Source organism: Acomys minous (genome assembly GCF_964271855.1).
Source record: "Acomys minous genome assembly, chromosome: 4".
Taxonomy (NCBI): domain Eukaryota; kingdom Metazoa; phylum Chordata; class Mammalia; order Rodentia; family Muridae; genus Acomys; species Acomys minous.
In genome coordinates, this window is record NC_140486.1 from 94,717,516 (window position 1) to 94,742,747 (window position 25,232).

The 25,232-nt window shown below is 43.7% G+C and overlaps 1 protein-coding gene across 12 annotated transcripts in view; it reads left to right on the forward strand.

Annotated features, from left to right (window-relative positions):
- The window catches only part of DOCK10 (dedicator of cytokinesis 10), a 259,148-nt gene extending 241,100 nt beyond the window's left edge, over window positions 1-18,048 (forward strand). For 9 of the 12 annotated variants that reach the window (XM_084780928.1, XM_084780929.1, XM_084780927.1 and 6 more), the window contains 7 exons: window positions 4,950-5,096; window positions 7,206-7,416; window positions 9,162-9,352; window positions 13,227-13,327; window positions 13,544-13,682; window positions 14,969-15,044; window positions 17,292-18,048. In XM_084780928.1, coding sequence (XP_084637054.1) covers window positions 4,950-5,096; window positions 7,206-7,416; window positions 9,162-9,352; window positions 13,227-13,327; window positions 13,544-13,682; window positions 14,969-15,044; window positions 17,292-17,353 — 927 coding nt within the window. In that variant the 3' untranslated portion in view covers window positions 17,354-18,048. The remainder of the gene's footprint in view (window positions 1-4,949; window positions 5,097-7,205; window positions 7,417-9,161; window positions 9,353-13,226; window positions 13,328-13,543; window positions 13,683-14,968; window positions 15,045-17,291) is intronic. The other 3 variants (XM_084780930.1, XM_084780921.1, XM_084780923.1) reach the window with 1 other exon arrangement.
- The last annotated feature ends 7,184 nt before the right edge of the window (window positions 18,049-25,232 follow it).

The following is a 25,232-nucleotide window of genomic DNA, read 5'->3' on the forward strand; positions in this document are numbered from 1 at the left end:
TCTCTCTCTCTCTCTCTCTCTCTCTCATGTAAGTGTGTGTGTGCATATGAGAGAGAAGAAAGAGAGAGAGAGAGAGAGAGAGAGAGAGAGAGAGAGAGAGAGAGAGAGAACATAATCAATGAACTGCTGTTTATCAGAAACAGTGTCTCTGCATCTTCAGCCCGGAGCACTTAGCCCACTACTGTCAGTCTCTGCACTGACTCTCCTTAGACTGCATCGTTTTACTTGTGAGCTTTGGACTATTCTAACATGATAGCGGAGGCACTCAGATTTGACATCCCAGTCCTGATCCTGATTCTGAAAAACTTGTATACAAAAACCTAAATATAAATCAATAATTGTATTTGTCATTTTATTAGAGTAGATTTTTATCCATATTTACTGCCTGGAGGCTTCACAGTCTATATGTGTTAACTCTACTGACCCCAGTGGCTTGCTTAACTGGAATGTGCTATTTCAGAGAGACAGCACATTAAGGCATATACTGCCTTATAAACCAGCTTTAGAAACACACAGGCCACATTTCCCACTGCTTAGAAATGCAGCCAGTCCACAACCCGGACACTAAAGCAACGTGGGAAGCCGCCTCTTAGTCGGTATCACCCAAACCCCACTCATAAATCACTGACTCTGTGTCGTGCATGAGAAGAAAACTTTCCCTCAGATCACGCCTTGCAGGTCAGTAGCCTCTGCCCTCCATGATGGTTTCCCTGTCATAAGTGAAGGATCCACTCTAGGCATTTCCGTAGCTGCCCCTGGTCTGGCTCCAAAAGGGCCTTTCATACACCCTGACAAGCAACATATTAAATTATTTATTTTGCTACCCTCTTTCTTCCTACTTCTGACTCAGAATTATCAGTAGAATGTACCATATCACATCTCACCCGTGTGTGTGTGTGTGTGTGTGTGTGTGTGTGTGTGTGTGTACACACTCACACAGAGAGACATACAGAGAGAGAAGGGCCTGGGATTAGAGGACTGGCTCTGTGTCAAAGTGCTTGCCATGCAAGCGAGTTCAGATCCCGCAGAACCCACATGAAAAACTGGGCATGGCAACACAAACCTGTAACCCCAGCCTTGGGAGCAAAGATAGACAGATATCTGAAGCCCACTGGCCAAACAGCCTAGCCTAGCCAAATCTATATACGTCAGGTTCCATCAGAAAACCTGTCTCAAAAGCTAAAGGTGAAAAGCAATCCAGAAAAGCAACCAAGGTAGGCCTTAGACCTTCACACACACACACACACACACACACACACACACACACACACACACACACACACACGATAACTCATCACATGTATAGCACCAAAAGAAAACTTTAAAAAAAGAGGATTTGTTTCTTACCAATCAATTACCCAAATATTGCAGTGAGGATCAGTCAACATGTTGCAGTAAGAAAAGTTTACAGTTCTGATACGAGAGACACTGGGGCTTGAATTCTTAAGCAGTGAAAGTGCGGTTAGATTTACATACAAGCAGAACTCACGCTGTTTGAAGGCCATGAAGTATTTTCATGATTGTCATCATCACTTTCATAGCTAATACTCACTAAAGGTCCTTTGTGGACCAGGCACTGCCCCTAGGAGCTCCTGGCACATGGCTCAATGTGTGCTCTCCATCCTACAGACCAAGGAGCCAGCATGAAAGAAGGCCACAGGTTACAACCAAGGTCACAAAAGTCACAAGGGCCACAACAAAGGTCTGCTTCTCTCTACTCCCTGCTAACCGGGATTCAGAAATTTGCCTGGAGGAAAATTCACAATGAAAGCCTCTCCACACTAGTTTCTATGTTACACGGTAGCGTGGGAGAGGGGTGGGGGTGAGCTGGGAGCAGGGATGAGGGTAGGTAGAGTCTTTTCCTGAAACTTGGAGTCCATGAGGGGTTTTGTTTTGTTTTGTTTTTTCTGTTGCAATGGAAGTTGTAAGTGCTGCTTTGCCAGAGACCCTCGGAGAATTCTGGTGTTTGGCTTTCCAAGTCTTATTCCGCTGGTGTGTCAGTCTGTCAGTGTTAGCTACTGACCCCTGACCCTGAATCTGGCAAAACAAACAAAAAACAAAAAAAAAAAACCAGAGTCAGCAGTGGAAAAAGCAGAGCAGACAGATGGCACATGGAGAGAGAATCAGACCTCTCTGACCCCGCCCAGAGTCTAGCGCATGCGCAGGAACAATTTTTCAGCTTTCTATCTTCTCCATATCACAGTCTTAGCAGGCCAGGATTGCGCATGTATCCAAAATCAGCTACTTGGGTTGGAATGTTTATCAAATAATTTCTATAAAATTCTTATTAATTAAATTTATTTATTTATTTATTCATTCACTTTACATCCAGATCGTAGCCACCCTCCTGGTCTCCTTCCAATCCCATCCTCCCACCCTCTTCTCTCCCCCCCCTCCCCGCCCCCGCTTCCCTCCCCTAGTCCTCCTCCCCTATCAACTGACCCGAGCCTTTCAAGTCTCATCTGGACTGCCTGCATCCTCTTCCTCTGTGGCCTGGCAAGGCTGCCCCACCAGAGGGAAGTGATGGAAGGGCAGGCAACAGAGTCCATGGCTGAGACAACCCCTGCTTCCCTTACTAGGGGACCTACATGGAGACTGAGATGCCGTTGGTGACATCTGAGCAGGGAGCCTAGGTCCTCTCAATGCATGGTTCCTGGTTGGTGCATCAGTCTCCACAGGCCCCACTGGGCCCAGATTTGTTAGCTCTTTTGGTCTCCTTGTGGAGCTCCTGTCCTCTCCAGGTCCTTCTATTCCCCCCACTCTTCCATAAGACTCCCTGCGCTCCGCCCAAAGTTTGGCTGTGAGTCTCAGCATCTCCTTCGATCCTCTGCTGGGTAGACTCTTTCTGAGGGCATCTATGGTAGGCTCCCATATTTGCTTTTTTATAAAGAGCAAGGGAACCTTTTTTTTTTTTAAGATTTATTTACTTATTATATATACAGGGTTTTTGTCTACATGTATGTCTGTGCGCCAGAAAAGGGCACTAGATCTCACTATAGATGGTTGTGAGCCACCATGTGGTTGCTGGGAATTGAACTCAGGACCTCTGGAAGAACAGACAGTGGTCTTAACCTCTGAGCCATCTCTCCAGCCCCGAGCAAGGGAACCTTTACCAGGTGCGTTTGAGGGAAGCATACCTTCCTGAGACATACATCTTCTAAGAACAAGTTCATTCATCTGTGCATTCATCAGCAAATACAGTGACACCTCCCTAAAGGGCAGACAATGTGCCCAGAGCTGGCCATGCATTGTCTCATGCCTGAAAACCCAATGTCAACTAGGAAGATGGACAAGCAGACAGGAAGTGCTGGCTTGACGTTAACAGAGCTGGGAAATGGATCCTGGGCATTGGCTTCTGCAAACCTATAGCCTTCCATGATGCATAATGAGCTGTTGGTGATTGCATTGGCCTGAGAACAAGAGCTATGCAAGTATTCAGCACCGGAATGTTGTGAGCTTAATCATTATTCTTAGATTACATCACAATATCCATGAAGGGAAAAAAAAGCATTGGGATATTTGGTCATAATTTTTCAAGAGTAATGAATATTTTGATCAAAAAATGATTTTTCTTTCGTGTGTGTGTGTGTGTGTGTGTGTGTGTGTGTGTGTGATGCACATGTATGTATTTATCACACATAGGTGTATTATACATGTTTGCATGTGTATGGGGCACACATGTGTTGGGAGTCTAAGTGTACTTGAGTGCTCATGCATGTCCAGGCTGGAGAGAGAATCGTCCTTGTTCACACTTCCACCCTCTTCAATGAGGCAGTCTCTCAGTCCACCCCAGAGATAACTGATGTCTCCTTAGCCAGCTTACTCGGAAGGGGGCCCTGTCTCCATCTTCTGGGGCTGGAATTACAGGAAGGCAGGCCTAAGCCCGGGCCTCTAGGCATAGAAATGCCTGTCCTCACATTTGCTGCCAGATAGTTAACTACTGAGCCATCTCCCCACACCTCAAGAACAAATTTTTAAAATAACATTCTTTCTTCTTGGCCTCAGTAGTTTTACAAACATCAAAATCCCTTTCTTTTTAGGTAAACTCTGCCATCAGAAGAAGCAGATAATGTGGGTTCTTCTCTCTCGGCCCATCTAGTATTCTGAGCCCACATCTATTCCAGAGGGTCAGTAAGGGACATCCTCCTGTCTCTTCAAGCAGAATGGATTATAAGAAACTTCTCACTTGGTTATCTACAGATAATGGGATCTTCTTTTTTCCTGGCTTCAAACTGGACAGATATATAAAGGCTAAAACCCACAGGGCTCTTACGAAATAAAAGTGATGGAGCATTGTTACTTCCAGTCCTGTAAAGTCCACCTTTTCAAGAGTTTTTAAAAATGAGTAATTAAGTTGCATGTGGCTAGCTTGTACCTTAAAGTCTTTGAAGACATGCTAGTGTGGGTGTTTTTATGTAGCTGTAATTGGAGCGTTCCATTTGTAATTTCTGTCACAATAACAATGCAAAGTGTCACAGGTCTGCAGCCAAGGTGGTGTGGGGAAGTGTGGTAACACATTTAGATTCCGTTGGGTGCCATATGGTGTTACCTGCGCTATTCTTACAGAAGACTTAAAATGGTAATGAATGCTCTAAAAATTGTCAAACGTTAATCAAAATGTTGTGTTCTACTTACAGCTACCACAAGAGGGCATTCTTCCTCCAATTTATATGCAAGCAAATACTTTGATTTCTACAAGTAGAGAAAAACATGTGTAGGATATGTGCCTGGCTAGGGAATATTTATGTTGTCGTCTGTTTATGACTCACTATTCTCTGTTCTTTACTCTCTTCTTTCTGCTTTGAACCCTATAGGATGCTAACTAATAGCTTCAGACAGCTGAAAGACTGGACCATTTTTATTTTAGTAAATAGCTTTTTTTGTCTATAATGTGACTTGTCATTGGAGTTCTCTAATAGAGCCAGTGGTTCGCCATGTGTCTCCCTTAGGGGTTCTTTGAGGAGGAGGAAGGTAAAGAGTATATCTACAAGGAGCCTAAGCTGACAGGTCTCTCCGAGATTTCCCAAAGACTTCTCAAGCTCTACGCAGACAAATTTGGAGCAGACAATGTCAAGATAATCCAGGACTCCAACAAGGTAGGGCAACAGTGTTCATGCAATGTGGCTTGACTCGGCCCTTTTTTGTTTTCTAGCTACTGCTTTAATTTCCTAGCTGATCAAGCAAAACAAACTACCCAAAGTGTTTGAGATGTCTTGCTTATTGGTTGGCTTGGGAGTTTGGGATATTGTTTTTTTTTTAAATAATATTTTTATTTATGTTTCTCTGTATCTACATGAGTTTATGAGCACCATGTTTATGCAAGTGTTCACAGATGTCAGGAGAGGGCCATTGGATCCTCTGGACTGAAGATATGGGTGGTTTTGGACCACCATGTTGGTGCTGATAACCAAATCCAGGTCCTCTACAAGAGCAGTATGCACTGTTACCCACTGGACCATCTCCCCAGCACGCTTATAAGTTTTTACTTGAGTAATTTTTATAACAGAAGCAATTTAGCAATCTTCTACGTTTTCAATAGTTCATTTGCATTTGAAGAGAACTTAGAATGTTGAAGTGGCTGAGCTCAGAAGGGGAGTTGCAGGGAACACAAATAGAACATACCCCTTTAACAAGTCCAGGAGTTCTTTGCATGTGTTGTTGAAAGTTATGGGCGTTCTGAGGAGCCCAACTCATGGTGACAAGAAGGAAAGCACCATTTGTGTTTAGGGTGGCAGCTCTTTGAAAGTCTGAGGGTAAAAGTCTGACCAAGAGGAAAAGTTGATTTGTGACCAATGGCATAGAGTTCTGCTAAACCATAAAACAAAGTCATTTTTTTTCCTGCTTTCTTTTACAAAGCTGATATACAGAGGAGTTTTGATACAAAATTTATGGTTCAGGCATAAGTTATTACAAATATATCCATCATTCTTACCTTGAAAGATACAGTCATGTTTCCTATAAAAGCAGACAGACTATTGTAGTAGTGACCCATACGCATGAAAACAGTAAACAGGGGAATGAGAAAAAAGGTAGATTTAATACCAGAATAACATGTAAAATTATTACAGTTATGCCTACCCTACCATGTAAATACAAATAGCATTATAAAAACATATTCAAAAAGTTTCTGAATTTTCTAGAGTTGCATAGGAAGTGGTTAGATAGAAAGATGGAGAAGATGAAAAGTAGGCCCAAAATGTGAGATGTCTTTAGCAAACAGGCTGAGAACCATCCTTCTCAATCTCAAAGTGGAGTCAGAGACGTTTCCTCAGATTTCCTAGCACTATCTAGCCCATTTCCTTCCTATTAGGAACTCTAGGGCAAAAGCAGAGTTGGCAACAAAAAAAAAAAGTTGGGTAGAATGGTTTGTTGCTGATAAGGACTTGAGATGTGGCAAAAACAAAAACTTGAGGCTGATGAGATGGATCAGTAGTTAAATCTAGTTAAAGAAAGCCACACAAGCATGAACATCTGAGGCCAGATCATCTGAACTCATAGCTGGGCGTGGTGGCCCACATGCAATTCCTGCTCCGAAGGCAGAGGCCCAGGATGCCCTAGAGCAAACTGAACGACATGACTGACTCCATCATAGATGAGCTCTGGATTAGACTAAGACTCTCTGCCTCAGTGAATAATGCGGAAGAGCTAAAGACAAAGATTTTCCAGGCCTCCACACATGTGCACACACCCATAAACATGCACATGAAAAATGCATATGTACACATGCAACACACACACACACACACACACACATGAAAAATGAAAATACAAAAACCTGTGGTCATTTATCAGACAATAGAGAAATCTGCCAAGGAGACAAGGAACCTTCCTCTACATTACCAGTCCAAAGCCATGGGCACCAGTCTAGGTGCGTGGCTACACCACAGAGGAACAGAGATGTGTTTCTGCTTCCAAGAAACTTTCACTCTGCACAAGGGTGGCTTGTTACAGAAGGAACATAGAATAAATGTTTAAACAACACCCTAGCCAGGAATCTGTGTTGAAAAGATCCACAAGGCAGTCTGGCTCCAGCATGGTGAGCTAGCCCCAGCCCCTGTGGCTACCATAGCCAGCCTCTTACCGCCTCTCAGCCACCCAGTCTTCTGTGATCTAAAGAGCACAAACGCCTTTTATCCACCAGGAGGCAGCAGAGAACCCATAAATCATCTGCAGCTCACTGCTATGCCCTTAATGTGTTGACACAGGTAAATCCCAAAGATTTGGACCCCAAATATGCCTATATTCAGGTGACCTATGTCACACCATTCTTTGAAGAGAAGGAAATAGAGGACCGGAAGACAGATTTCGAAATGCATCATAACATCAATCGCTTTGTCTTTGAGACACCCTTCACTCTGTCAGGCAAGAAGCATGGAGGAGTGGCCGAGCAGTGCAAGCGGAGGACAGTCCTGACCAGTAAGTGCAGGGGCTGGCCGCCAGCAGACCTTCCTTCCTGATTTCAGGACAAGTCAGTCCTGCTTTAGGCTGGATTGGCATAAAGCAAGTGTCGCCGCAGGGGCTCAGGGAGACATTTCAGTTAGTAAAATGCCAGTTGTACATGTGTGAAAACATAAGTTCCATCCTAGAACCCACCAAAAAAAAAAAAACAAAGCCAGGTACGCAAGCATGTATTGATAATCCCAGCACTGGGCAAGCAGAGGCAGATGGATCCCCAGCATTCACTGGCCAGCCATGGTAATCAGGGAGCCCCAAGTCGGTATCTCAAAAATGCCCTGTCTCAAAAATAAGGTGGTGAACTTCTGAGGAGCAGTACTGATATTGACATCTGACCTCCAGACACACGTGTGCACACATGCACAAGTGCGCCTGTACATAGGTACACACATATGAAGTTACTTCAATCCTGCAGATAAGTTCCCAAAATATGCTGGCCTGGAACTGTTTAGGGGCCTAGAAGATGCATCGCTATGATAAGAAGAAGCCCCGCATGCTTTGATAAAGGGAGGTGGGGGTGAACATCTCTAATCCCAGTAGTGGGGAGGAGCCTAAATTCTAAGCCAATCTGGCCTACATGGCCAGATTCCAACTCAAAATAGCAATAGAATGGCAGGCGGGGGGCTTTGAAAAGATACTGTCAATGGAGTTAGTTGGCCATCCTTTCTCTTGAGATTCACACATATCGTGGTATCATACCATGGGGAAGACATGGATGCTAAACTCTCTCCTCCTCTCCCTGAATCCAGCTTTCCTTGCTCCTGAGTCAGCAGCTATTGGCATGATAGGCTTTAGCACGATAGGCTTTAGGGCAACATTCTACCCACTGTAGGATCCCAGCTCTTCTCTTACATGAAGGTAGGCCTTAATCTACAGCGTCTAGTCCCATGCTCTCTGCATCTATTCTGTGAACTAGTCACCATTCTCTCTCTCTCTCTCTCTCTCTCTCTCTCTCTCTCTCTCTCTCTCTCTCTCTCTCTCTCAGACACTGAGTGCTGACTAGACATTGGGCTTTCTTCAGAATCCTGGCAATTCATGTAAATAAAACACGCCTTGCCCTTATGGTGGGCGTAGCACAAAGACCAAAGTAAAGGAAGAATTTCCAGGGAATGCAATATAATTTTTTTTAATGTAGGGGAATAGATAGGTCCAGGATGCTAAGGCCCACAGAGGGAAATGAGTGAAGGTTCTGCGGTGGAAGACTCCCAGCTTATGTTGAGAGACCCCCAGTTTTGAGTTGAACCACCAAGAATCACACTGCCTTCTAAAGTATGACAAGCATTCACCCTCAGGAGTCCTACCCAGAAGCTTTTGGTTAAGACGCATCTAGAGCAAAACTCCTGTCTTCTATTCTGTGTGAGAATTCGTTACTGTAGGTCTGTGTTGACTTCATTACAGCGACAGGTTTCAGTGCATGCTGTCATCCTCTTTTGCTTTGCCTACTCTGCCCATCTTAGCACAGCCTGAGGAACTTGATGTGAGCTAGTGACAGTGACAAGGGACACCAGGAGAAGTAGCTGGGGGCAAACCTAAGAAACATAAGACAGAGTGATCCCTAGGAAAAAAAAAAAAAAAAAACCTCACATCCACAGACACCACACAGACAAAACGTGGTATACACCCAGAACAATCCTGAAGACCTTTCAGAGAACCTTGGACTTTTTTTTTTTTGATCCTTTAAATCTCTTTGTATGCCTTTTGTGCAGCCAGCCACTTGTTCCCCTACGTGAAGAAGAGGATCCAGGTCATCAGCCAGTCAAGCACAGAGCTGAATCCCATAGAAGTGGCAATTGATGAGATGTCCAGGAAAGTCTCTGAGCTTAATCAGCTGTGCACGACAGATGAGGTGGACATGATCAGACTACAGCTCAAACTCCAGGGCAGTGTCAGCGTGAAGGTCAGTAAGCAACACCCAGAGAAAGCTAAGGCTCACGTGTCCAGTGGAACCTCCTATAAGAGGCTCTAGAAATCTGTTTTATATACTCATTTTATCATAACGTACATAAGAAACATTCTGGCTATTTGTGTTGCTGTCTGTATTAGTCGCTTTCCTCGGTGCTGTGAACAAATACCTCCAAATACCTGAGAAGAAACAATTTTGGGGGCGGGGCTTGTTCTGGGTCACAGTTTACATGTAAGGATCAAGGTAAGGAAGGTATGGTGACAGGAACATGAAGGGGCTGGTCACAGCATGCCCACAGTCAGGAATACTAGAGAGAGGAATGCTGATGTTAATCTCGTGTCTATCCAGCCATGGAACAGTGCTACCCACATTTAGGGTGAATCATCCCATCCCGGCTAAGCTAATATTGAAACTCTCTCACAGATAGGCCCAGAAATCTATCTTCTGGATGGTTCTGGAGCCTGTCAGTTGACAGCATTAGCCATCTAAGGAAGGCTCTTATCAGCATCTTTAAAATTAGATTGATGCCAACAAGCTTGAAGGAAAGGTTCCTAAGGCCCCACTTCTAGCTGAAGAGCTAAAGGTAACCACAAGCCCTGCGTTAGGTCACCCAAGCCTAAGTGGCCAGCCCTAAGCCATGAACATGTGGGCAACACTAATTGGAGGTTGTTGGGGGTGGGGGATGGGGGACTGTTGTGCACAAAACAATAATAAATATAGAATAGGTCATTAATTGCAGAGGGAACGGGGCAGACTAGGGAAGAGTTGAGGCTGTGGAAGGGATGATAATACAGTGCAGTTATCTCTAAAATTCTCCAAGAATACATTTTTTTAATCTAAATTTTAAAAAAGAAGTGGGAGGGAGCCTCAAGAAAAAAAATCTCTAGTGAGAGACGAAGATAGATGAGGTAGGGGGTATGGTGTGTGAAAGTCACTAAAATTCATTATACAAATGTTTAAAACCACCAAAAAAGTTAAAACATCCATATAAGTAACTGAGTTCGGTTTAATTTTTTTTCTTCTCTCTAACCCTCCTATACTTTAACAAATGAATTGGCCAAGTAATAAATTTTTCACTCCATATATATCCATTGTAATGAGCCTTATTCATTCCAAAATATCTTAAAATAATGTTTACTAGTTCAAAATATGTATTAGTGCTTATGGGCTGTGAGAACTATGACAGACAGCATATAGAAGGAACAGTGGGTGTTGTGAGGCTTACGTAAGTGTTGGAACCATCTAAGAAACCTGGTGTTTTTAGCTGGTAGAGGCACTAGCCACATTCCTAAAACTAAGGATGCTAGCAAAGGAGGGTTGGTGGGAACAAAGAAAGTGAGGGAGCACTAATAAGGGACAGGCATGGCCTCTCTTGGAGTGCTCTGAGGAGGTTGCTGGGATTGTACCCCAACCTGCCCCTCACTGGGGAGGGCAAGGTGAGGCACAGAGTTCAATCAGTAATAAGCATAAAATAGCACCTTAATATATTATTTTAAAAGTCAAAATTAGAGCGGGGCAGTAGTAGCACATACCTTTAATCCCAGCACTCGGGAGGCAGAGGCAGGTGGATCGCTGTGAGCTCGAGGCCAGCCTGGTCTACAAAGTGAGTCCAGGACAGCCAAGGCTACACAGAGAAATTCTATCTCAAAAAAAAAAAAAGTCAACATTAATGCAAAAAATCCCATAATGGACAAAGAGAGAGAGAGAGAGGCAGACAAACAGACAGACAGACACAGACAGACAGAGAGAGACAAAGAGAGACAGAGAAAGAGAAATGTAATAAATATGTCAAAGGCAACATTTTTGATATTTAAAGAAAATAAGAAGGAAATGTAAAGTAAAACCAGATCAGCAGCAATGCCATTCCCTGCTGCTGGCAGGCCTGTAACAAAGGAAAAAACCACGGATGCTGAAGCTATGTCTCTCTTTTCTGTGTCCCCACTGACTGACTCCAAAGATTACAATAATTAGATACGCACATATTAAATATGAAGGCAAGACATGTCAGCATCCCTGGCACTGATTTGAGTAGAAGCTGAGCCTGGAGAACCAAAGGGAAAATGTAGCACCAATGTCTGTGTCCACCGCATTGCAATGCCCAGTGCCCAAGAGCTCCTGATTCAACTGCCACATCGTCTCTCATCCTGTCATGGTCCCATTTCTGCTAGTATTATAAAATACTTTCACAGAAACCAACTTCAGGAAGAAAGGGTTTAACCCAGCTTACAAACTCCAGTGATGGCCCACCACTGTGAAAAGGCAGAAGCCTTGAGCAGCTAGTCACACCACATCTCCAGTCAGGATCAGAGAGAAACACATCAGCAGATGGACACTTGCACGCTCAGCTTGTTTCTGCACCCCTTACACACTTCCGGGAACCCCTGCCTAGAGCATCACACTGCCCACTGTGGGCTGAGTCCTCCCCTGTCGATTCTCACGTGGAAAACAATCCCCAACAGACATGCCCACAAGCCAATCCAGTGGAAGCAATCCCTCATTAAGACTTTTTTGCCAGATGGTTCTAAACTGTCAGGTTGAAAATTAAAGCTAGTCATCATGTCTCCTAACCCCCATAGCCATAGTAACAGGTTATGTGCACTGAGAGAAACAAACCCCTTTGCTACCATAAGCTCATGCGCATGAGTGGGAAAAGAAGATAGAAGCTGGTATTGTAAGGTTGGGGTGGGTATCTCAGTGGTAGAGTATGTACATATCATAGGCAAGGTCCTGGCCTCAGCCTCCTCCAGCGTTGCAAAATAAAGTAAATAAATAAAGAGCAAATCGCTTGGTTGTGCATTCATCCAGCAACTCTGATAAATGCTTCCTTGGCTCAGATCTTAGCAAGGCTTTCAAGTGGCACACAGAGGAACACGGACTGCCAGGGCGGTGCACACACCACAACCTCTGTGGAATGTCTTTTCATAACAATTGTGTGTTTGTTTTAGTGATAACAGAAAAGGAGGGGGGGAAATCAGACACTGGATGTCAAAAGTACTAAACTTAACTTCAGTGAAAGGACTTAAGAGAAAGGGGTCTCATTTTCAAAATTGTTATAGAAAGGGCGCTCAAGAAGTGTGTTTGAAGATGACAAAAGGCAACAGGGCTGTGTTTGTGACATTTCCTTGGGAGGTGTATACAAACATCTGCTCATCCCAGACAGGGAGCCAATAGCAAAGGTAGCAGTGGTTCTACCAAAGTCCAACTCAGCAGACCAGTAAATTTCTTTGGATTACTTACTGGACTGTGGGTGAGGTGTTACTTACAGAAGCACAGATGACACAAATGTAGCTACATCGGAGAGTTCCTCCAACACAGGTGACAACTCACAACAGCTGCGTCCCTGGAGCTCTCTGCTCAACTTGCACGCAGACTGCCCCACAGGCTAGAGTCTTTCTTCTTGGCAAGTGTTCGCAATTATGTGCGTCTTTTGGGAAGGAGTCCTGTGAATCTTTTCAGCTGTCTGTGATATACAAGGTTTTGTCTATTTCTTGAGTCTCATGAGCTGCTCTCTTCTGTTGGGGGCAGGGATGTTTCAATGCAAAGGAAGTTGTCACATTATAGGATGACACATGACTGAATTTGGCAAGGTGATCCAGAAGGCCAGAATCCAGTGTACCTATTAGTGCCTTACTGACCCTTAAAAAAGAAAGAAAGAAAGAAAGAAAGAAAGAAAGAAAGAAAGAAAGAAAGAAAGAAAGAAAAAGAAAAGAAACAGCAGGTTCAGCAAGGATCCAAGTGGTGGGTGACAATGTGATGGGAGAGTGTCAGAGGACCACATGATTGGTCAGAAAACTGATCTTCCCGTTACCATGGAGAAAGATCCATAAAGGAGAGAAACCAGCTTCAGGTCAGTCTCTTCTCCCCACAGGTCAATGCTGGGCCAATGGCTTATGCCCGAGCCTTTCTTGAAGAAACTAACGCAAAGAAATACCCTGACAACCAAGTGAAGCTATTGAAGGAAATATTCAGGTAAGATTCTCTTTGTTGAAATGTTCTCCTTTTAAGTGCCTCATAGAGAAAGGCGTGAGCCCCCCCCCCACACACACACACACACACCTTGGAAAGCCACTCAATGAACCTGCTTCAAGGTGGCAGTCTATCTACCGGGCGTTGGACCCAAAGTCACTGGACTCAATGCCACTCCCCCGTGAGTGGCTTTTAATTTGTTTATTGTTGCTGTTCAAGGCAATTTGCAGACGCGTGTGGGCAGGCTCTTGATGTGAACGAGCGGCTCATCAAGGAGGACCAGCTGGAATACCAGGAAGAGCTGAGGTCCCATTATAAGGACATGCTCAGTGAACTGTCCGCCGTCATGAACGAGCAGGTGAGCCGCCCCTGCTGGGACCCACACAGTCCCTGGCTATTGCTGGAGGGACTTAAGAGTGTTTCCCTAGTGTGAAAGACACTGTTTCTCACATCAGCACTGTGGTGTTGAGTTTTTCTCTCCCCCGTGCACAACAGCCCTTGGCTCGAAGCACAGAAACACCTACAGAAAAAGGAATATGAGAATTGAAATGATTTCCACAGTTTTTCCAGGTATTTGCCCAAGCCATACAGACTGTTGACTCTCTAGAATGTGCAGATCTGGTTGAATACTGAGAAGCACGAGGCCTCACTAAGGCCTGCTGCCACTTCATCCTTTTCTTGAGGACTTTACAGTACCTAGGAGATGGGATGGCATTTCACATTGTTGTCACGAGGAGATTCTGCACACCTCAAAGAGAACCTCGGGATTTCTCATGGGCCTTTTCCCTTGAGACTTCCTTAGCAGGGGCTGGGCCTGCTGCAGAGGTCTACAATTGGGAGAAAAGAAATATATAAATGATAGATTAGAGAGAGAGGGGTGGGAGAGGGAGAGAGAGAGAGAGAGAGAGAGAGAGAGAGAGAGAGAGAGAGAGAGAGAGAGAATAAATAATTTGATAGTATAATATATTATCTATATCAAACTCTAATACATAATCAAGTCATGAATGACCCTGGGCATGTATCCACCATATTTTGTATGGTTTGCATGAACTGTGACCATTCAACAATGTCAGTATCTTGGAGATGCTAAAAGCACTCAGTTGAACGTCAAGTGATCCTCCCTAGCCTGCTTTGCAGCATCCATCAACCCTCACGCTGTCCTTGCATGGTGACCTGTACCCTTTAGAGTAATGTGCTACCGCAGGTTTCATATCAGCGCCCTCTCCTTTCCCTAATGATCTAGTGCCATCACCGCAGAGCAAGGCAAATACTGCAACTGTTATTCTAATTTCATGTAGCATGCCTTCCTTGTTTCCTGCCTTCTGCCACCTACTCCTTTAGCCCTCCTCAGTAGCTCAAGGAGGGAAAACGGCAGGTCGACCTACGATGGAAAGAATAAATCTCAGTAGATAGGGTTCCCAACTAACATCATGTTCATTTGAGATTTCCGAGAAGTGATGAGAATGAAATGCTGTGGGAGGTGCCTTGTGCACACATGGGAGACATTATTAAACGTGGGACGAACTGAGGAAAATAGATGTCAACTCTGGGAAGTATGGTGAAGCCATACTTGTCTCTCACTGTAAATCACGCCTGGCCTTGAAACATCTGGCAAAAAATGTTTTTCTCTTTTTTTCCTGGCAGCTCTGTCGAGGTCCGTGTCTATACAGCTTCCGCTCCTCTGTGTCTAGCATTTCCCTCAGTACTGTGAGCAAGAGTGGTATGTTTCTCTGTCCGTATGTCTATCCTGTCCTGCAGCCTTCTGTCCACCCACCTCTTCCTCACTGGTTCTTTGCCCCCAGTCATCTTTGGTGGCTCAGTTTCTGTAAATCTCCATCGCCACTCTGAGACATGTCATGGTAACAGCTTAGCTTTTAAAAAGAAACCTCACGCTCTTTCACCTTCCAAGCGTATTTGGGCTCCTTCGATCTTTAAAAATAAGGACCTGAAAGATCTTCATGATATTTCAGAATATAAAACAAAAATATAGAAAACCAGGTGGTGAAGAGGAGAAAAAAAGTAAATTTTTGTAAGAAAATCTTTAACAAAAGAGATAAAATTCAACTCTCTGCTTCCTAGAAACTGATCAAAGAGGAAAACCTGATGGATTCCTCCAGTCTCATTATTCGGTAAAAGTAACGTATCTATTGAAAAGAAAGGTCATTTTTCTACTGGTCTTGATCTTATAATGGGCCTGGCCACATGGGTGACTAGATAAAAGTATATCTTCCTGTGTCTGAATGGGAGTGTGCGTGCTCCAAAAGCGGGGACACAGGTAACTAACTAAGTGGGGAGAGAGCTCACCAACCACGCTTTGGAAATCAGAAACAATTTGAACCAATTGACATAGAAGTAGAAACAGAAAATTAAATTAGTTATGCCATATGTACCCCACAGGGCCAAGAAAGGCCTTAGCTTGAAAAATATAAAACAACAACAAAAAACAAAAAAACAAAAAAACATGCTGTTAGGGGGAAACCTCACTATAAGAGGAAATAGGGCCATGCATGTAGCACGTGCCTGCAATCTCAGCACCTGAGAGCACAGGACTTCAGGAGTAGCTCAAGTTAACCATTGCCTACATAGCAAGTTTGAGGCCAGGCTGAGATACAGGCGATCCTTTCTCAAAAAGAAAAGAAAAAAAAAACTACCTGTAGAAGCACATGATGGTTCACTGACTGAAGTCTCTTGTCCCCAAGCCTGATGACCTAAGTGCTCACATGGTGGAAAGAGGATCATGACTCCCACGGGCTGTCTTCTTGTTTTCCACATACATGCACCCATACATTTGAGAGAGAGAGAGAGAGAGAGAGAGAGAGAGAGAGAGAGAGAGAGGAGAGAGAAGAGAGAGAGAGAGAAAAGAGGAAGCAGAACCAAGTCAGAGTAAGCAGGCATGTAAAACAGAGATGTGGAAAACAAGTAATTTGCATTGGTAGTGACAGGCAGCCATTCCTTTAATAGGCAGTCAGAATTTCACACTGTTTCATAAACAGCCCGAACGCAAAACTATAAAGAACGTTCTCTGGCTGGGGCCAGTGGAATTCATGCAAGCATGCAAGCAAAGCCTAACTGTAAGATGCTCTTTTGGACCCTGCTTCAGCTGAGTGAGGATGGCAGCAGAATAAAGTCAGCTGCGGTCATGGGTGTCCAAGTGAACACACAGAGGAGGGAACAGAGCCATTTGCTTCCGATGACACAAAAGAGAGATGTGAGAGAGCATTGCTGTTAGAGACTCAAGACACACTTTAAACCCATGAGGAGTAAAGTATTCATGGAGGAGCATGTGACAGTGGCCCTAGGGAGGGTGTACTGAAAACATGGAACACTTGGATGCTGGGTGCCCTGTGGGAGAAAGCTCTTGGGTGAGAGGTGAAAGCACTGATCTGAGCCCAGGATTCTAGTGTGGGAGAACCATAGCTAGAAACCTAAAATCCTCATCAAATCTCTTTTGTACGAAGATAAACTTCAGAGATATACCTCCAGTTTCTGCGGAGCTATGGTTACTGTTTGCATATGGCTCTATTGATAGCGGTGATAAGGTATCATTTAGATATGTTGATATTATTTTCAGGTAAGTCAGATTCATTTTTTTAAATATTTAATGCAAACATTTAAGTGAGTGTCCTGATATTTTCCCCTTTAGGGTAGATGTCAACAATACAAGTTATAAGTTTTTAGAAAAGGATGAGCTACTGAAACGACTCAAATACATTTGTAACCACTTACCCATTTATAAATTCATATCTGACAATCACAGTATAGTGACTGTTTTGAACATCCCCATAGCAACCGGCATATGGGCTTCGAAGAAAATATCCTCCAGCATTACTTTGGCTAGGATGTGTTCCAAACTTACTAGCACCCCATTGGGAATGAGTCACTGTTCTGGATTTTCATTGTGTTTGAGGGTATGAAAATTGATCGCTACTTGTTTTGTGCTTATGTGTTGTGTCTGTCTTGCTTTAAGATTACGGGCAGGGACGACCCAGCAAAGCACGGAGCGGAGCGGCCCTACACACGTGTAACTAGCAGAGTGGCTGCAGCTGTGCCTACGCTCTCCATCTCCCCCAGTGCTGAAGTTTGAGGGGAACCCCAAGGCATCAGATGCACCTCTCAGCAAACTCTCTAAATTCTTGCAGCTAATCTCGGGGAAGAAAAACGATAGATTTAATTTATTTGAAGTTTTTACAGTGTTAATATTTTTGTTTACCTCGCTAGCTTGAGAATTTTGCCAGCCTCTGAATTTGCACATTTCCTACAGTTTCTTCGTTTCCTTTGAGTGGTATTGATCAAACCACACTGAACATTTGTCCTGAAATTCCGATGAATGTGCAGCTTAAAAGCAAACCGAGTTTGCTCCTGGGTATAATTTGTTCACTTCCAGGTCCTCATACACGTATTTTAAAGGTCAACATGAATGTTTTTGTAACATTTAAGCATATTTCATATGTAAATAGAAGATTGTAAAATATATGGTTTTTATCAAATTTCAAAGGATGTTTTTAGTTACTACTTACAAAAGTACTAAAATTATATGGGTAACAATTTCAGATAATGTTATATTAAACTATTTGTGTATGTGTAAAGAAGTGTTGATAAATACTAACCTTTAAAGTTTGTGGAGTTCCTTTATTTGTAATATATGTGCTTTTAAAAGCAATGGGATGTGAAATTATAAAAAGTATTTTGCTGTTGTTAATATAAATAAAAACACAGTTACTTTGCACCTGATTTCCCTTTGGGGGCTGGGTTGGTAGCGTGCTTGCCTGGCATATACAAAGACCTGGGTTCAATCCTCAGCTCTGTATAAACCACATATGGCAGCGACACCTGCCACCCCCACATTCAAGAGGTAGAGATACGAGATGAGAAGTTTAAGGTCGTCTGCAGCTATTTCATGAGTGAGGGGCCAGCATGAGTACATGAGAGGAGGCCAAGTTGCTGCTGTGGGTGAACCATCACAAGGCTGCTATTGAGCCTTCTAATGCCTTACCAAAAGCCAGATTGGCACCCAAGCCTCAGCCTGGAGGATCCTCTCAACATGAATTAAACACAGAGAGGATTTCTAAACATAGGATATTAGAATGACTTAGGAGTAATAAGAACCAGAATCTTGATGGCTTTTGTGGCCATGCACACATCTTCTATTTCTGTACTCCATAAACTCGCAGTAGGATTGTACTTTGCTGCCCCTTGGGGAGATTTGCTGTGACCACTGAAATGGGAAATATGAACCGTTGACCAAAACTAGTTTAGCGAGAGGGTTAAAAGCTTGTTCCCTGTCCCTTCCCTGAAATAAAGATCTTCAGAGCACACAAAGAGAGAGCCTAAGTCATCTGTGTCATCCCTCGTCCCCAGGTAATCACACTGAGCCAGACATGCACATAGCCCGCCTAACCCCATAGCTCATACCGGGGTCAGAGAGAAACACAGTCCTGAGTGTTAAGGTTCCCAAGACTGTGGATTAATTGTGGTTGCAGCATAATTTTTCCTTGTGAGTGTGACTGTTTGGGAGACACTGACCCATCTCCAATAATTTGCTACCCCAAAGCCTTGCAGAGGGTGGCGTATCATGAAGTGATGGCCCGATTTTGAATTACCAAGGCATCGAATCTTAATTTGTGTCCTTTTCACTTTTGTGTAAATGAGCCTGTTTGCACATCTCCATCCGACATCACCCGTGGTGGCATCTACTGACCACCACACCCTGCTGCAGACAGCAAGCTACCGAATGACACCATACAATCGCCTTCAACAGCCATTCCAAAGTCTTGAGCTCAAAGGGGGGTTTTAGTTGGGCCTGGTCAGCCTTTGCTATACTCGTTTTATTAGCCAGTATCAGCACAAGAGAAGAAGGGAGTTGATAGGCGTTGGAGGAAAGCTTCAGATGCCATGAGCCCAGAAGTGACAAAGGATATTTTGGGTGCAAACGCAGAGGTCTCAGGACACACCTAAGCGCTCTGTACTCCAGAGCGGCTTACCACTTTAAAACTGCCCGGTGTTGAGCTGAACTCCGGCTCCCAAAGTCTCATCCCACATCACTCCGGCTCCTGGTCTCTTCGTGCCTGTCTTTTCATTTCCTCCACTTAATATTGTTAAGCTGCCCGAGATACAGCATTACAGCTCAAGCAATCTAGGAAGAGTGTATCACTGATGCGATCTCTACTCTCAGTCTTGCCTACGAGGTCTGAGTCCTCATGCTCTACTCAGCCATATTCTACCCACCATATTCTTATAAAACAAACAAAACGAAAACAAAAACAAAAAAACTTGAAGCCACCCAGATGTGAAAGTGATTCCTTAGAATCACTAAGGAAACAGGCACACTACATCCTTTGGACTCTAAGCTAATGCCATCCTGGCTTTGTATCACAATTATGAGCATGACAAATGGTTTTACTGTGATTTGCTCCTGACATGCCTTATAGAACAAAAAGTTTGAATATTCTAGAAAGGCCCAGAGCTCTTTTCCAAGCAGCCCTGAAGCAGGCTCTGTACCATCCCAGCCCCCTTATTGTTTCCCTTCGTTGCACCATGTATATCAAATAAGCAGGTGGTGACTAGACTTAACATCCATGTTTTATCTCCACATAGCATTTTTTAAATTTCATTGTCAGCACATTAGTGTCAGGTGCATTTACATAGAATGTGAGTTTCCTGTTTCCTGTTGAAAGCCAGGGCATTTGGATTCGTGTTGGATTCACATCTCCCACAAGGCACAGAATGTAAAACGAGACAAGGCTAAGCCTTCCCATGTGCTTTCTGGCTTGCCTCAGTCATCACCAGGCCCCAGTCAGCCAGTATCAATTAAGTCATTCTTATTTACACGTCCTAACTGGAACTCATAGGCTTAAGCAGACCCCACGACAGGCAGATGTTCGGTGTCTGTCCAGTTGCCAACAGCATAGCACCAATTTCCAAGCCAAAACAGATACATTCTTTTTTTTTTTTTTTTATACGTTTCTGAGCCTCATTAAACCTTCTGAGATAGACGCTAGTCAGGCTGGAGTCCAGTGCTGGGTCCACATGATTCTTACACTAAGCATGTGACTACACTGAGTTCTCCAATAATTTGCTACCCCAAAGCCTTGCAGGGGGTGGCGTATCATGAAGTGATGGCCCGATTTTGAATTACCAAGGCATCAAATCTTAATTTGTGTCCTTTTCACTTTTGTGTAAATTGGCTTTCAATCATTTCCTCAAAATAAGCTCAGATTTTAAAAGCTAGTAGAAAAACCCTCTAGTTCTGCAAAAAGAAAAAAAAATGGCTGAAAATGGACCCAAACACCTATTACAGAGTAAGTGTGTCTTACACAGAAGGTTAGTCCTGCTCTGTTTCTTTATGCACTCATCAGCCTGCCCTGTGACCACCTCCCTTTGCATTCTCATTTACTTCAAAGCACAAAACTTCAAGACCTGTGGAGCTCCTGTCTCCTCCGGGTCTTTCTATCCCCACTCCACCACCGCCCCCCAACACACACACACACACACACACACACACACACACACACTCCTGCCCAATGTTTGGCTGTGAGTTTTAGCATCTGTTTCCATAGGCTGCTGGGTAGAGCCTCTCAGAGGACAGCTATGCTAGGCTTGCAGACAGGAGTCTTCAAGCATGGCAGAGTATCATTAATAATGTCATGGGTTGGTCCTCTCTTATGGGGTGGGTCTCAGGTTGGGCCAGTCATTGGTTGGACACTGGGCGTAGGGGGTGGGGGGAGGCTGCCTCTGACATGGACTCTAATGGCTGCTTTTGATCACTTCCCCCTGGCGGGGCTGCCTGGCCAGGCCACAAGGGAAGAAGATGTCCTCAGTCCTTATGTGCTGAGGTGAGTTTGCCAGGGGGAGGGGGCGGGGGGAGCACCCTTTCTAAGGAGCAAGGAAAGGGAAGAGGGAGGGATAGTGTGATGGGACTGGGAGGGAGGAAGCTACCGATGAGATGTAAGGTGAATAAAAGTGAATAAATACACTAATAACTTTTTTTAAATGTCAAGGCTTTGAAGAAGTCAGCACACTGCTTTAGTTTTGATAGCAGTCACATTAGAAACAAATGTCCTTTGTCCAAACCTCACATTGTGCATTCCTGTTCACGTTCACAGTCACTGAGAATTCAATATCAATGGAGTAGTGTTTTCTTCATCATTGATGGCTCTCTGTAGCACATGGTCCTTAAAAGATGGAGAACACATCACTAGCAAACTGGCTTTCCGAACCCTGAACATTGTTCTGCACAGAAATTTCATCATATTTTCAGACTGGTGATTTATTATTTCATATTAGTCAAAGTCCAAAAGCCTAGTCTTTCTCATGAGCATTAGAAGATAAAAAATATCTGAGCGCAAAAGATGACAAAATGATCCTAAGCCTAAGCCAAATTATTCACAAGGGTTACAAGTGGGACCAATGCCGCTGTACTTGCACCAGTGAAAACTGTGTAAGATATGTGCACCATATGCTGCTAATAGGACACTTAGTTCAATAGGATGAAGTGTGTTTTACATTATTCAATTTGCACTCAAGACCACGCAAGGAGCCCCTTTCCTTCCTCCTATTTTCATGGCCTGTCTGCTTTCCTATGCATACCCTTTATAAAGTTTGTCTTCTGGTCACTTACGAACACCCTATCTTGCTTGTCCTCCCAACAGAAAGATTCCTCTCAGTTTTCTCGAGCTATTTAAGTCTACTGCATGTACATCAGGACCCTGATCGCAGCTGCACAGTAGGGGCTGAGTTATCACAGCTACAGCTGCATTCAGAGCTGAGGCCCTCAATTCCTTCACCTGCTGCACTCCAAGCAAAGCCCTCATGCCCACAACCATGTCACGAAGATGGAGTTGCCTGAGAGTGAGAAATAGCTTAGCTGTTTCGTTCTCATCTGAGTCCTTCTTGCCCAAGTCATTAGAAAAAGAAAAAGGGGGAGAGAGACAAAGTGAGACTTTGAGGGGTGGTGTACAAGTGCACACACACACATACACACATATGTACATATATGTAATATGTACATATATATAATATTCAAAGTACGATCATTACCAAGAACTACATGTGAAGGAAAGTAAGAAAAGAAGTTTGAAAACAAGGGTAAGAGCTGGGTGGTGGTGGCACAGACCTTTCACCCAACACTCAGGAGGCAGAGGTAGGGAGATCTCTGAGTTTGAGGCCAGCCTGGTCTACAGAATGAATTCAAGGACAGCCAGGACTACACAGAGAAACATTGTCTTGAGGTGGGAGCAAACTAAAAAGAGGGGGAGAGAGAAGAAGAAGAAGAAGAAGAAGAAGAAGAAGAAGAAGAAGAAGAAGAAGAAGAAGAAGAAGAAGAAGAAGAAGGAGAAGGAGAAGGAGAAGAAAACATGAAAAAAGTTTATTTAGTATTCTAAGTATTTAAGAGAGGGGAAAGAGGGCATAGGGAAAGCTAATATCAGAGAGCGCCCCGCCCCCACGCACCTGCCCCCTGCTGCTAACCTGTGGAAAAATAGGAAGACCTGTGGCCCTCTGAAGACACACAGTACTCTTCTGGTACAGAGTTCATCTGCCCAGCAGAGAGCACAGGAAGAATTGATCCTCCCATGGACACAGTAGAGGAGCTGATCCAACTGCTAAACAAGAAAGCAACATTGAAATCAGAGCAGAGGTGACTAAAGTGTTCCAGTGGTGCGTGGAGATGTCAGCAAAGACAGCCTCACGGAAGGGTGACTTCCTTCATCCTTGGATGTTCCTGCAACAGGATACGTGTGAGAGGAGCTGGAGTTAGGTAAAAATAATCTGGTGGAGCGGTGATGAGTTCCAAGACTCAACAGACATTACACTGAGGACACAAGGCTCATCTTAAAGTAATAGGAAGGAGAGAGGTCAAACTGTTCTCAAAGTTCATTTGGAGGAAGAAATGATTGAAGCTTGAGTAATTGAGTCAAGTTTCCAAAACTAGTGTTAAATAGCACCAGGGTAGAGGATTCTCCGGGAAATCTGTTTGCAATCCCGTTGCCTCCCTTGTTACTAATGCCCTAACTCTAACATCAGAGTTTCCTGACTAGACTCCTAATGTATAAAGGACACCGAATTCTGGTCCTCTGTCTTGTTACAAGCAAGCAGTCATTTCTGCGGGACATTTGACCATACTGAGTCACATTAGTGATATTTATTATATGGATGGTAGATAAGCAATTTCTAAAAATGAAATAGTGGATTATGGGGAAATCTGGAGATCAGCTTACTGTCTAGTTTTCTTTGCTGTTTTCTTCTTTTGCTTAACTTTTTGACAAAGATAAGAGCAACTTGAAAGTGAGTTTAAAAGCACAAGACAGTCCCATGAGAATATTTCCAAGCAGCAAGCCAAGCCTGGGGGAGAGACCGTTTGGTGTCTCATCTCAGAAACATTCTCGACTGGCCCATCAGGTTCCACAGTGTGGTGTCATATCTTCAGTCCCTCCCTCCTGAACAGCCACACAAAAAGGCATTGTCAGATTGTCATTGTTAGGCTTGTCAGGTTGGCTGCTTCCAGCTAACGGATATGAGAGATGCAATGCCCTTTATGTTGACTTTAATGTCTAGAAGAGCTAAACAAGGTCTTTTCTAAGGAAGAAGGAGAGAGAGAGAGAGAGAGAGAGAGAGAGAGAGAGAGAGAGAGAGAGAGAGAGAGAGAGAGAGAGAGATCATTTACATTAGAATTTTAAGCCTAAGAGTTGCAGATAATGATCAAAAGTATCTTTGATCTTCCTTCTGGGGACTCAGGTTCAGTTGCCTGTAAGTAGGGCTGGGAATGTTGATTATATATAGTCACAGCCTTTCCTAAACTAGTATTCGCTGCTTCTGTAGTATGACTTGGATTTCTAACTATGTTGAGTCTTTACTTCTTTTTTTTCCTTTCTCTTCCTTTGTATTCCTATCATTTCTGCTTTGAATGAGTCATAATCCCAAGGGGCTATGGATGGGTACCACTCCCCAAGAGTGGGGATTTCCTAACATCTTGCATTTGGCAAGAGGAGAACAAGATGTTCTTAAAATGAAAAATTTACAAGTGAGTATAGACCAGCAAATTCATCCAACAGTTTCCAGCTCCAGGGAGGTGCCATCTGCAAAAGCTCTGATACAGCAAAGCATCTGTTTGTTTCTGGAGGGTATCATGGCAGCATCATTTTATTCTTCCATTTGGTTTTATTCACATGTATGTCATTGGAAATTGGGGTGTTTTTTCAGTAAAAATGTTTTTTAAAGTCACAAAGGATTGTATTATTTATTTACCTAAAATTACATAGAATGTATGCAAATCTATGTGTATACCTAAGAAATTTCCTTACACATGGGTTGACAATATTCCCCACAAGAGTCATAGACTTGCAAGCAAAGAGTGATAATACAAGGCAAGAGAATAGTGAGGGTCATCCAAGAGACTCCCAAAACATATAGGCTACTGCTGTTGACCTTAGTTGTCTCCCAGACGTTGAAGATAAGTCTATATTGCTGAAGCCACATACATGTCAGACATTAGGACTTGCAGGACCTCAGCTGGGTCAACCTAAAGCCTCCTACCTGGAAACTAGGATTCGTGATACTCATACCTAGATATGATGCCTGTGAACTAAAACAACGAACAGCATGGCACAATAACTCTGAGGGTGCAATGGTGTCAAACATACTTGGTGGCAACCAAGAGTTCTCTAATTGGACTTGTGTTCCATTCAACAAAAAGGAAATCATTCTTGGCATTAGAAAACCTAACAAAATATCTGGGGCTAGTGTGGTCTTGGATCTCGGAGGAGAACCTACAACTTCTGTAAAATTTCTAACTACATTCTAAATATTTATCCTTGCACTCATAGTATAGTTCTCAATACAAACAACAACAAAACAGTGTGTGTGTGTGTGTGTGTGTGTGTGTGTGTGTGTGTGTGTGTGTGCATACGTGTTG